This window comes from Python bivittatus, unplaced genomic scaffold (genome assembly GCF_059951505.1).
Source record: "Python bivittatus isolate LINGU-HERP-01145 unplaced genomic scaffold, Pbiv_v1 ctg000020_np1212, whole genome shotgun sequence".
Taxonomy (NCBI): Eukaryota; Metazoa; Chordata; class Lepidosauria; order Squamata; family Pythonidae; genus Python; species Python bivittatus.
The window spans coordinates 59,306,335-59,319,127 of NW_028277030.1; the positions used below are offsets into that span (position 1 = coordinate 59,306,335).

Here is a 12,793-nt window from a genome sequence, read left to right on the forward strand (position 1 = left end):
TCAGGAAAACAAACAACACCACAGTACAATTCAGTGAATAAGCATTGTGTATAGCCATTACTATATAATAATACTCCTGAGCATTCAAATAATATCTCAGTTCTTTAATTTGATTGCAATATTGCAGGAAGAGTTGGAGGCTGGGATTAAGGGACAATAATTTGCTTAAGACCAACCCAGAATGCTGTCCCTGAATATTGTCCCTGCCCCTGAATACTCAAGAGACTGGGAAGAATAAACTTTGAAGAGTCTGGTGTTTGCTGTTATTTGCTAGTCAGCTCCCCACCTCTCTGTCTACAAAGGTCTTTGCCACACCATGATGCAAGTAAATTTCAATCTCTATATTCCTATCAAGCTCTACAATCTCTCACAATTCCTTGCACCGGTATCTGTTTTCCTGATTAATAATATACATACGTACATCTAACTCCTCCTGTCCAGCCATTTTGTAGTAATGTCCTCGAAATTCTGCAGCAAACTTCAGAGAAGGAGAGTCAGAGCAATCAATAAGTTCTTCCCTTTCCGCAAGGCTCACCGGACAATATTGCCCAAACTCTCCCAGCCGAGAGAGCAATTCATTTGGCATGATACACATATCAGCAATACTGGCAGCTTTTCCTGTTAACAATTGAATACGCTACTATCTTGTTTAGCTGTTCCACGCTTGCTTCTAATAGTGGTACAAAGATTCCCCATTAACATCTTTATTGTGCTGTGACCCAGTGACATTGCTTTCATCTCCTCCTCTGCCCATGAATGAAACAAACTTAAGATGTCCTTACTGCACTGGTGTTCAAGTACTTTCCCCCTCCTACACCACCCAAAGGCAGCCTCAAAGTTTGCAAAATCTGTTAGGCTTACTCATCCATTATCTTGGAAAGAAATTGGTGACTTGCAGTGACTGGGAGCAGAGAAGATAAGGGTGGAATAGGGATTGGCAATGGGCACAGCAAGTTTCATGCCACTTTAATTTTCAATCAATTTAAGAGTGGATGGAGACCACTTCAGCTGGGCAGCGGGCAAAGAATTCTTAGTATGCTTCTTTAATATTGCTCCATATAATTTTTTAGAAACTGAAAATACTCCTCCTCCCTCAAGATAACAAAAATAATGGACTACTAGTTATTAATCAAATATAATTCACAATGTAAGAAGCTTGAGAGTTTAATTCCATTTTCCCACCTATATGGTTGAAAATAAAGACATGTTTGAAGGTAATAGTCTGTGTCATATAAAATATATATTCTCTCTCTATTGTTACATGGGTTGCACACATCATATGGGGCAGAAAGAAGGATATTCTGTATATAGATTTTTTATATTATAAATGCACCATTGTAATATGCACCATAAAAGCAATTATGAAAACTGGATGGATTTGGATTCTTTTGGCAAATAGCATATGGACAGATCATTAATTTCCTCAACATAATTTGAAATTCTCTTTTTAAGTTTCAGATGTCTTGATTTTTATTTTAAGGTGATATTTCAAGTTTACCATTTCAAGTGTAAGATTTAAACATAAATTTCCTTGAGAAAAACCTGTTTATGTAAAACAAGACTTTCAGCTTACCTTGCCGTATTCTTTCCAGGTATAACTGGATTTGTTTAGTGACTGCTTGAGTTTCTTGCAGGATTTTGTTCCAGATCCACCATTTGCTGTGAGATGCATCAATTACATACCAGTTCTGGTGCTGTTCCTCATAGTATGGTCTGATTTCTTCAGTTTGTGCTCTGTAACAGGAATTCTTGACGGAAAGAATATGGGAGCTTTCATGCAGTGGATAGGGAGGTCTGAGAAAACAATTTGAAGACCCATTAATGCAAAACTTCAATTAAAAGTGTTTCATTGTGGATTATATTAGTAAAGATTGTTAAAGATTAACAATGGTAATGAGCATACTTTTATTCAACATGTTTTCCTCTTTTGCCTCCTGTTCTCACTACTATGCCTCCTCTCCTCAATTTTTTCTGGAAAGCCCTCCAACAGTCCAGGACTATTTGGCGGGCTTTATGAGATAAGTAGCAGAGGAATTCCTTCCATTAGGGCAGACATGATGCAAGGGCTGTGTGTAGCTCCCAAAACACAGAATTCCTTGAGATTGTGCTACCAGTGGCTCAATTTCTAACTGATTTTTTGGAGGCAAAAAACACACAATGAAAGAATGTTTTGCTGCTTTTTTAAGAAGTGCTTTTTTCAAAACAAAACAGAACAATCTGATCAACCACCACCTTCCCCCCAAGGGGGGAAAAATAAACCATGGGTGAAAAATCCCATATCATGCCTTCTGGTTATGTTACTGTTCACACAGAACAGTCTCCCTCTGCTGATCTTTTTAGTGTGACTACCAAAAGTTGCCCAAGGTGTCATGAGTAACTGAATTAGTTTTAAATACTATTAATTGATTATGAAGAAACCTTTCCCCTATGACCTGTTTACAATTCTCTACCATGGCATATAAATACTTTAAATCAAGGTATTAAATATTTCTAAGCCATTGAAGTTGATGCCATAATAAATTTGTTCTTAAGCTGTCACAGACTCTTTGTTCTTTCGGTTGGTATATTGGTATATATTCTTTGCCAGCATGATTGAACAGATAAGTACTAAAGATATCAATGTGTCCTGTAATACATCATGAGACACAGACAATTGAAATAACATTTAAGGAACACATTTAGTCAGTTACTGACCATTCAGTGTTCAGTATACAAGAATGGAACAGAAAATGACAACAACTTTGATATGGCTTCTTTATCTGCTATTTTATTATTTTTTTAAAAAACCCTGTAATTGTCACTCTGAAAAAAAAAAGTACATTTGCTATAAGGATCAGTTTGTGGGGGTTTTTCCTTTCCATGTTCCTCGCATTGCTACCTGTTAGGGCTTTGTTTATCCAGAAGTGCTCTTCTTAAAACCTCCTTTACATCAATGTCTAACTCAAAGATTTTTATTGGAATGATTTTCATTTCTTCCAATAGGTCTACCTGTTTTCTTGTAACAGGGTATCCATCAATAACAATTCTATGGGAGAGAAAATTAATACAATTCAGATCTGAGTTCAGATCTATTTTGGAACAGTATCAGTTCCTATAATTCCTGAATACTGCTAACAAGGCACAGAATACAAGCCAGAAGCAAGGAAACAACAACAATACACACACACACACACACACACAAACTCTGATTATAAGTTTCAAGATTTCTGTAAGTGTGTATGTGTGTGTATAAATACCTGTACAGTATTTTAAAACTAACAAATACTGAAAAATAATCTGCTATTCCATATACATTCCAGAATCCATAAACTAATAAATCTACTGAATTCAGATAAGATAGAAAGTAAAAAAGTATCATGATTATAGCCGTGCTTTGATTTAAGAAGAAGCTGCATCATTCAATTTTTTTTTGAAATCTAGAGATGTGACTTCTCAGTAGCAAACCACTATGAGAACTATCACAGGCAAGTAGGACAGAATTATATGGCAGACAACCCACAATTGTCTGTAGCATGGACTGGAAATAGTTTCTTATTGGTTCGCTAAACCCTACAGAAATAATGCAATATAATACCTGAAATGGAAATTGCTCACCCTGAAGTGTTACACACAGTATCCATCAAGGCAATATCTAAGGCCCTTAGGGCAAGTTCATCAGGTGCAGTCAGCCCTTTGTGAAGGTGCCACTTTAGCACAAGAGCCAATTCAGTTTCTGGCTGATCATTTAACACTGCACGGATGGCATCTCCCATGGAAAGGCGCATTAATCCATATGTTTCTGCAAATTTTTTGGCAACTGCAAAACATGTTGCTGATTATTAATACATTTTCATCATATCCGTGAAATATACTGATTGTATTCTAAAGAATAAATAGTTATGGTCAATAAAGACAGTTAAAATAAAAACTAGTATGGTGACTAACATTATTAAAAATACAAAGCTTTTTCAAAATAGTTCAGCAATGAAAATCTTTGAGTACAAAGTCTTCCTAAGACCAAAATTAACTAATACCCAGAGGCACAAAATGTACTGTATGTTTTTAAAATTTAAATAACATTTTTTTGACTACAATAGCCAATATTACGCAGTTACCCTTATTTTGTCTTGATATTCTATATAAAATTCTATTCTATTTTATTTTTTATTTTGTATTCTATATAGAAAATATTTGGGGGGAAAATTCAGGAATGAGGAATCACAAAATAACCTACTGATGCTCAAGCATGCTCTGTAATAAAAAAAAAAGTCAAATAACTGTTGAAGGGGAAAAAAGGGGAGGGCTATGAAGTGCAGGCAGGTGGGGGGAGTGATGAGGTGCCATGGATGTTGACTGTGGGCAGCAGCATTAGTACCTGCATATGCCATTTTGCCGCAGATTCTATTGGTTGTTAATTCCTATTGTTATACTGTCATCATATGATGCCAAAGATGAAGGATATTACACAAGCTGTATATCAGAAATAACATACGCCTTAGCAGATTTCATATCTAATTAGATAAAATGTCAGATTCTTTAAAAATGGGGCTGCAGTCCTAGAATACCATTCTATTGATGTGAAGAAACATATACCCGATATATTTTTAAAGTTTAATTACAATCGCTTGACTAAACAGGAATGGCAGTTGTTAATAGAAAAACAGCTTTGCCCATGTTTTCCTGGGGGGCCAATTACATGAAAACATTCACATCATCAACTACGTGTACTTGGTTATATTACAATTATCTTGTATTCTGTCTTATAGCAGTATATATGGTAGAAAAGATATATACTTTAAAATATATTATACCTTAATTATTTAAATGAAATTCAACCTGAGTTGAAAAAAATGCATCATATTTTTTTGCTCAAGTTGATTATCCTATACATTAGGGATGAGTAACTTTCCCAAGGCTGGGGTTTCAAACTGCTCCCCCCGCTAAATAGAGGGCTGCAGATGACAATATTAGAAGGATATTGATATCACTGGAAGGGGCAGGACTGATTCTGTTTTTTAAAAGTGGGCAAGGGAGGCAGATCTTTTCCATTTCAATCCTTAAAAATCCTCCAACCCTCAAAAAATGGTTTGCAATTCTGCCACCAAAATTTGAAAATACAATGGCTGAATTTTAGTAGTGTGGTTTTGAACCATGTGGAGGGGGATTATGCTTTGTTTTGCTTTCCTGCAGTAAAAAAACGAGCAAACACAAACACCAATATTCTCATGGTGAGGCAGAAGCCTACCTGTTGTCTTTCCAGATTTTGGAGGCCCAACAATTGCAATTTTAACTGGTACAGTTGGTTTAGGTTTAGGCTGGCGGAGATATTTGATAGGATTTTTCATAAATTTTTCTCTATTTTCTTTACTTGTAAAAAAATAAACACAGTTCCGATGAATAACTGGAAAACTTGTTTCATCGTTTTGAAAGGGCTTGATCGCATCTCCTTCGCTTAGCTGCAATAAATACAGAATTATTGATGTCCAAATTACATAAATTACAGAGTCCACTGGCCAATAAATTTAAATAAATAAATAGTAAAGTAAATAATATATAATTTGTAACTTATATAATGCATGTTTATGTAAGTTATATGCTTTTCTCTAAGTTTTAACAAATATTAATCTTTTATTTGGGAGAAGGAAGCAAAGCTTCTCCAGCCTGCAATTTAAATAATTTATGCTAGTACAAATACTTGCTGAGAAGCATTGACAAAATAAATTACAACATCATTTAACAATCATTAATACCACCACAGTCCTAGATATGTCTTTTGGAAGTATATCTGAGGGAAAATCAAAGAAGCTATATAAAATTAAAATGCTTCAAGTTCAGGAGCAGGAGCCTCCCTTAGCCCAACCTTCTGCCCTTCCCACGAGACTTGAACTTCACACCAAAGGCTCCTAGAGTCTTGAGTAGGAGGCAGTCTTTGGCTGTTACCAGAATGATTGCTGTTAGCCAAAGACACTATGGAATGTTTTTCTCTTTCCTCCTTACAGGTAGTCCCCAGTTTAAGAACGAGATCCATTCCCGAGGTCTGTCCTTAAGTCAAATTTGTATGTAAGCTGGAACAGTATTATTCTATAATACTGTATAAGTAGTATTGTGTACATTATTTTCCTGGGAGGGAAAAACAAAAGGAAAACAATGGTGGGGAAGTTGGGCAGTTTTGAGTTTCAGGGTTTAGTGACTGTGGTCTAGACAGATTTCCTGACATTTCACTGGTAACTGTGGCGCCTGCCTTATGGAACATCATCCCTCCCCACCCAAAGTCAGGTTGGCTCCATCCTTGTTAACTTTTTGCAAGTCCTTCTGGACTTGGTTATGTCATCAGGCTTGGGGGCCCAAAGGGAATTGTGAGTTGTTGAGGTGGCTCCACTGTTGTTAATAGTTGTTGCTCTCTCCTTGCCTTTTTTAAATTGTTGATTGTTTTTTATATTATCATGTTTTAATTTTTTATTGTGCACAGTCCAGAGTCACATTTTTAATAATAATTTTTATTGAAATTTACAGACACAAAGATAAAAAACTAATACAAACTAAGAAAAAAAAATAAAGTGCAGAGAAAAGGAAAAAATATAAAGAAAAAAGATATATAAAGAAATGACTTCTCCCTTCATCAAGACAAGTACAATTTCAGTAACTTATTACCTCCTCTAATACTTCCCATATCTCATCTCTTATCTATAAACAAATTTTAAAGCTTTGTCGTTCAATCCTAGTCAGCAAAAGTCCATTAAGAGTTACCAGAAATAACAACATATACAGTACATTTTAACCTTAAACAACCCAGTTTTATGTTCCTTTCAACATTAAAAAAAAATTAAACATTAATTTAATTTAATTAATTTAATTCACATTAAACTAATCACTTTCTCTAAAATACAACAAAGGATCTCATAAACAAATCTTTAAAACTTCATTGTTCAGTCCTAGTCAAGAAAAGTCCATTAAGATCTACCAGAAGCAGCAACATATAGATTTTAACCTTGGTCAAATAAACTGACTTTGTATTCCTTCTGTTTACTTTTAAAAATCTTAAATTTTAATCCCTTTAGATCGGGGGTCCTCAAATTTTTTAAACAGGGGGCCAGTTCACGGTCCCTCAGAATGTTGGGGGGCCAGACTATAGTTTGAAAAAAACATGAGGAGAGGAGGAGAGCCACCAGACCCGGCATACTTGTCATGTAGAATAGTCCGCCTCTGCGATCTCCCTCCTCATGCATTGCCTGCAGCTCCCGACACAGCCCCGACACTTCCGCTTCTGACAGACAGCAGCAGTGGCCAATCAGGTGGGCGGGCTGGATAAATGACCCTGGAGGGCCGTATCCAGCCCGCGGGCCGTACTTTGAGAACCCCTGCTTTAGATAGCGTCCCAAAAGTTGATCTCTTGCCATTTTCTCTTTGTTTCTTCTCAGAAACTCCTTCATAAGTTTAACACATCTCTATTGTAAATCCAAGATAAGAAAGTTATCCAAATCACTCTTCTGATTTGTTATTTGTATGTTCCTTTTAGTTATGAAGACATCAGCTGATTTCATTTGAAAATCTAGTGTAACATCTTTTTCCATATCATTCTTGTAGCCTGGCACTTGTAAATCCACTTTCAGTTCCACATTCAAATCAGCCTCAGTCTCTATTTTGTCCAGTAAAATCTGTTCCTCTTCTGAAACCTCTTTTATATCCATGTTTATAATAACAGACAATCTTAAGAGTAGTTTGAGTGTATTGTTCCCAAATATCCTTGAATTCTTCCAAAGTCAGATTAATTTGCTCCATTCTGTATTAATGGGTCTCTTCTCCTTTAATTATAATTTTTAGTTCTTTCTGGTTCCCTTTATGTCCAACCTTCAATGTCCTCTCTTATCATATTTTCTTTCTAATCACCAACATTTTTCCCACAGGAAGATTCTTTACACTTAATTTCAAAATCTTCATATATTGTTTTATAAAGTTTTAAACAACCCACAATTGCAATTACTGTATTTTTCCGACTATAAGACGATACTTTTTTCTAAAATCCTTACGCTAAAAATTGAAGGGCGTCTTATTCAAGGAAGTCAGCCGAGGAGAGAACCGCGCGGTTGCAAAACTGCCCATACTTTGTCTCTGCAGACAGGCTTCCTCCTATTGCTAGCCTCCAATCACAAGTGAAATAGCTTGTCTCCCAAACAGACTTCCTCCAGTCATGAGCCTTATGTAACTGATGTCAGCTGATGCTGAACAAACCAATTAGAGGAAGTCTGTTTGCAGAGACAAGCTATCGGCAGTTTCACTCGTGATTGAATGTAATCAGTTATGCAAAAGAGCATGGAAATAAAGCTCCAGAGAGACAGTTTGGACCTCCTCCCACCGAGTGTATCAGGTAAATGTTAACTAATTACTAAATAAAAATGTGTTCTGCACTATCTTTAAAATATTGATTTCTTAATTTTGGGTTGGAAAAGTAGGGCTCATCTTGTACATGGGGGAGTCTTATTGACGGAAAAATACGGTAGTTTCAAAATCTTATTTCAAGTCCCTCTGGCCCTTTAGTCTAACTTAACAAGATCAATGTTCTAATCACTCTTTTGCTGTTTATTCCAAAGTAAGAATTCTTTATAAATCCTTAAACTTACATAGAAACTTCTTTCATCAAGGAAAGAAGGAAACTCACCCGGTGTAAAGAAACTTACCTTTCTGAAGGTTCTTAATGTCTAAAAAGCTGTTAATAAGCAATTTCCAAAGTGATTAAGAAAGGAAGTATGTGAACCCAATGTCCTTTGGAAAGGCTCTAAACCACAGCTTAAGCAGGGACGGCAATTCCCTCAGCTTCAAGAGCTCTAAAACCCACCAAAGACTGCTGTCTTAAAGTCTCATTGTGGGGAGTCACTGTACTGAGTGCTTGTGGACAATCCCAGTCCTCTCCTTACTCCAGAGAGGAATTCCGAGGAGCTGATCCATTCACCAGCTCCTCATTCTGCTGCGGTTGTTGGCTCTGCTCTTGCAGAGCCATCTTCAGTCTGCCATTGTTTCCCCGGAAGTACCCAGAATCACATTTTGTGAGATGGACAGCTATATAAATATGATGAACGAATAAATAAATAAACTGTGGCTAGCATCATCAGAAGCAAGGTGGTCTACTGTGCAGACCACAGGCAAGTGAGCAGGGACTGACTGGGCTCCTGTCTTTATAGCTAGGCAACCTGACTTTTGATTGGTCTTTAGTCAAGCTGGTCTCTGATTGATGCAGGTTGGTGAGGGCTGGTCTCTGATTGGAACCAACACCACCAAAATGACCAATCTGAATCAGGCATAAACAAAGAACCAATCAGAGACCAGGCCTCACCAACCTGCACCTATTCCCTCAGCCAATAGATAAAAGTGCAACTTGGGAAAATCATATTTGTACCCAAGAATGTTTCTGTTGTAATTCTTAGGGTTCTTCTCCTGCTGGTTACAAAAGATGACATGGGTGTCTCACCTGCTAGTGTTCTGTTAGGGGATTCTGCAGTGGCAAGTGCTGGAGCCCAAGAGCTCTTAGAACACAGAACTGACTTCCTAGATATCTTACTATAGAAAAGAAGGAAACTAATGTTCATGACTGGAAGGCACCTTGTCTGTTGGTAAGTAGGTGGAAAAGCAAGGAAGAAGGGGTGATGCATTTCTTTACCTCCAAAATTCATTTGGAGCCCTATTTGTTGACTTATTCTTACAATAAACTTTTGTCTTCATAATTAACATTTCATGAATGTTGCAGGTTGATGAGGGCTGGTCTCTGATTGGAACCAACACCACCAAAATGACCAATCTGAATCAGGCATAAACAAAGAACCAATCAGAGACCAGCCCTCACCAACCTGCATAAATTTATAATTTATAATTATAAATACTAAAAAGTGTATTGGATAAAGCTTAAGAAATAGTTTTAGAAAGCAAGCAACCTGACAGTTTGCTTACCTTGATTGGGTCCCATTGGCCAAAATTGCTTGGATGTTTATAAGAGAGAACAATCATTTTGCGTGCAAGTGAAAAACTTAGTGGATAACATTTCTCAAAAATGCTCTCACGATTTTCTATAAGGTCCTTCAGCTTTTTAAACAATTGGTAGCACACAATGCGAGGCTTTCGTTTGCAACTAAGACTTATTTGAGGTACCAGTAATTTTTCAAATTCTTCCTGGGAACAAAGGAGAATAGGACAGAAATAAAAAACATGGCTAAGCAATATTTTAAATAAGTACCTTTCATGAAGCCTCAACAACTAAATCATTGCTGTAGGCATATCACATGTTAACTAGATAGAGCTATGGATTTGGCAAATTACTTATCAGAAGAGTAGCAAATGGCAAGGCTATTAGAAGGATCCCACTGCAAAATCTACAACTAGTGGCACCTGTTATATAGAACTAATAAGTCATTGGCAACCCCCCTTTTATTTGGTTTGATATCGTAACTCATCTTAAGCATGTACAGTCATATTCAGTGATTTTCAAACTTCATTAAAATATTCCTGCAAAGTCTGGATTTTAAAAAAAAATCTTAGGAATAAATTATGCTTTATGGAGGCTTCCATTAATAGCTATAGGATTGAAAGTCAATTTGCAAGACAAGGCTGAAAGAAACATATGCATGGTTCACTTGGACATTTGGTTTACATATTATACTAACCTGCTGTTTGCTTAACTATGATTTGTTGAATTATCATAATTGGCTGGGTTCATACATCATGCAAAATCATTAATCGTGATTTATAAACCACAATGGTGGGTTAAAGAGTGTGCTAACCCAAAATCAAACAAAGCACATTATGATTTAATGCAATATGAATCCAACCACAGTTAATATCCAGGCAAACAGTTGGGGTTTTGCAGAAAATTAAAAGTGGAAAACTGCAACCAAAATCAGTGTCAATAGACTCAAACATTCATATCCAACCATAGATGTACATCAGTGGAGGGGGATGATGACATGTGCATCATGATATCCTCATGCAAATGACACAACTTACATACTTGTGTCAGGATACCATATTACAAGTACATAATTGCATCATTGGCATGTTGACATCATGATGCACACTCCATCATTTTGACCAGAGTTCTCAGCTTGGTATCACTGGAATCTTTCAACTGAGTTTGAACTTGAAGGTATGTTTCCCTTTATGAAGAGATACAACTTTTGAATCTGTACTAACCTTTGAAGGCAGCTTTATATTATTTTCTACTCTCAAACAGATAATTAAATACTTTCAATAAAACTTCGGGATCACAGAATGCATCCTACATTTTGAACCATTTAAACCTTTAAGAAGAAAAACTTAATTCGTACTTAGCATACCGATGCATATGTTATAGTATCCCAGCAGAGATGCAGAAGGAAGTGAGGGCAGGGGGTCAGATTGACAAAAACAGTGTCATGGCACAAGTCCCACCCTGTTTCCATGTGAATCACATATTGAATGTACACCCAAGCAGTATAACACCAAGATGCTGCTTTTGTTATTTTGATGACAGCAGCAGATTTCTGCAGATACGTACTGTATCTGAATTCAAACCTGTTAGTTATCCTTAGGATAAGTAGGAGGCCTCCAGGAATGAAAATGCCAACCAAAGCAATAATAGGAATTATATGAATAGGCTTGGTACTCAGATGATACATTAAGTAACAGAGAAACTTTGGGAATTCTGGTGCAATAATATTCATTTGGCAGACAGATGGAAAAAGTAACAGCGACTCCACCAGCCCAGCCATAATTATGGCTCTTGTTCATCACCACTGCAATATATATTGCAATTATAGTAATTGGTACTGCACTAGCTATAATTCTTGTGGGATTGAAAATAGGAGTGACTGGTCTCAGAAACAAATGTTAGGAGAGGGTTGCCAGGGGAATGTCATATAGTGGAAAGAGCAGCTTGAAAAAAAAATTGGGAAGGGCAGAAGAGGCTGAGGGAAAAGAAAAGAAAAAAATGGGGGGAAAATGGTTTCCTCTCTGAAGAAGGGTAAGTCATAATTTCAGCTGAAAGATTTTTTAAGTCATCAGATACCATGGTTTTCTTGGACAGTCTAATTTTGGTGTGACAGTCCTGGTCTGGGGGGAATTGTCCCAGGCCTCTTTTTTTTCTTTTTCTTTTTGTGTCTTCAAGTAACTCCTGGTGACTGCATGGACTATGAATTACATTATTGAACTGCGTTGTCATCATCTAGAGTCCTAGTGGATCTCTTAAATACATTTTAAAAACTTCTACATTCATTGTTCATTGTCTGACAGTACTTGAAGTGGAATGGGCAGTGGCTGCAGCACAGTATGCAAAAGTCATAGAAAGGGCATGAGATCATTGGGCGCTCTCTTAATGGGCAAAAATTGTTTTAAAATGTAAATCCTGCAATCAGTAACCCAGTAGACTGAACAAGCTACCATGATTTAACTTACTTTGCTTTTCAAAATGTATACTTTAGTTGGCACTCCATGACCAAAAATTTCTTAGTGCTGTTTGTTGAAACAATTTGTTAAGAAATAAAGAAACATCTGCAAAACCCAAATATTCATTAACTGAAGAACTACAGAAAACCTTCACTTTTCTGCCTAATGTAGGGATAGATCATGCAAAAATACCTGGTAAGCTTTTCTGTTGTTCATGTGCATGTTTGATATCGCTGACCATATTCAAACAGACCCACAAGATATGGGTCAAGGTTGGAAGTAACAAAGTGGTGTTCAAAGTAACTTCTGGAGAAAATGAAAAGGCAGCAGCTAAATGTTCATATGCTTGCTGTGTTGTAACAAGCAACTGTAGTTTTCAGTCCATAGCCTGCTTTTCTACTTTATTTGA

The 12,793-nt window shown here is 36.7% G+C and overlaps 1 protein-coding gene across 1 annotated transcript in view; it reads right to left on the reverse strand.

Moving 5' to 3' along the window:
• AK9 (adenylate kinase 9) overlaps positions 1–12,793 on the reverse strand; it is an 83,467-nt gene that overhangs the window by 5,100 nt on the left and 65,574 nt on the right. The window contains exons 30-35 of the mRNA XM_088130009.1: positions 9,919–10,137; positions 5,225–5,435; positions 3,595–3,796; positions 2,879–3,025; positions 1,574–1,794; positions 422–618 (exon numbers count right to left, since the gene is read on the reverse strand). Coding sequence (XP_087986135.1) covers positions 422–618; positions 1,574–1,794; positions 2,879–3,025; positions 3,595–3,796; positions 5,225–5,435; positions 9,919–10,137 — 1,197 coding nt within the window. The remainder of the gene's footprint in view (positions 1–421; positions 619–1,573; positions 1,795–2,878; positions 3,026–3,594; positions 3,797–5,224; positions 5,436–9,918; positions 10,138–12,793) is intronic.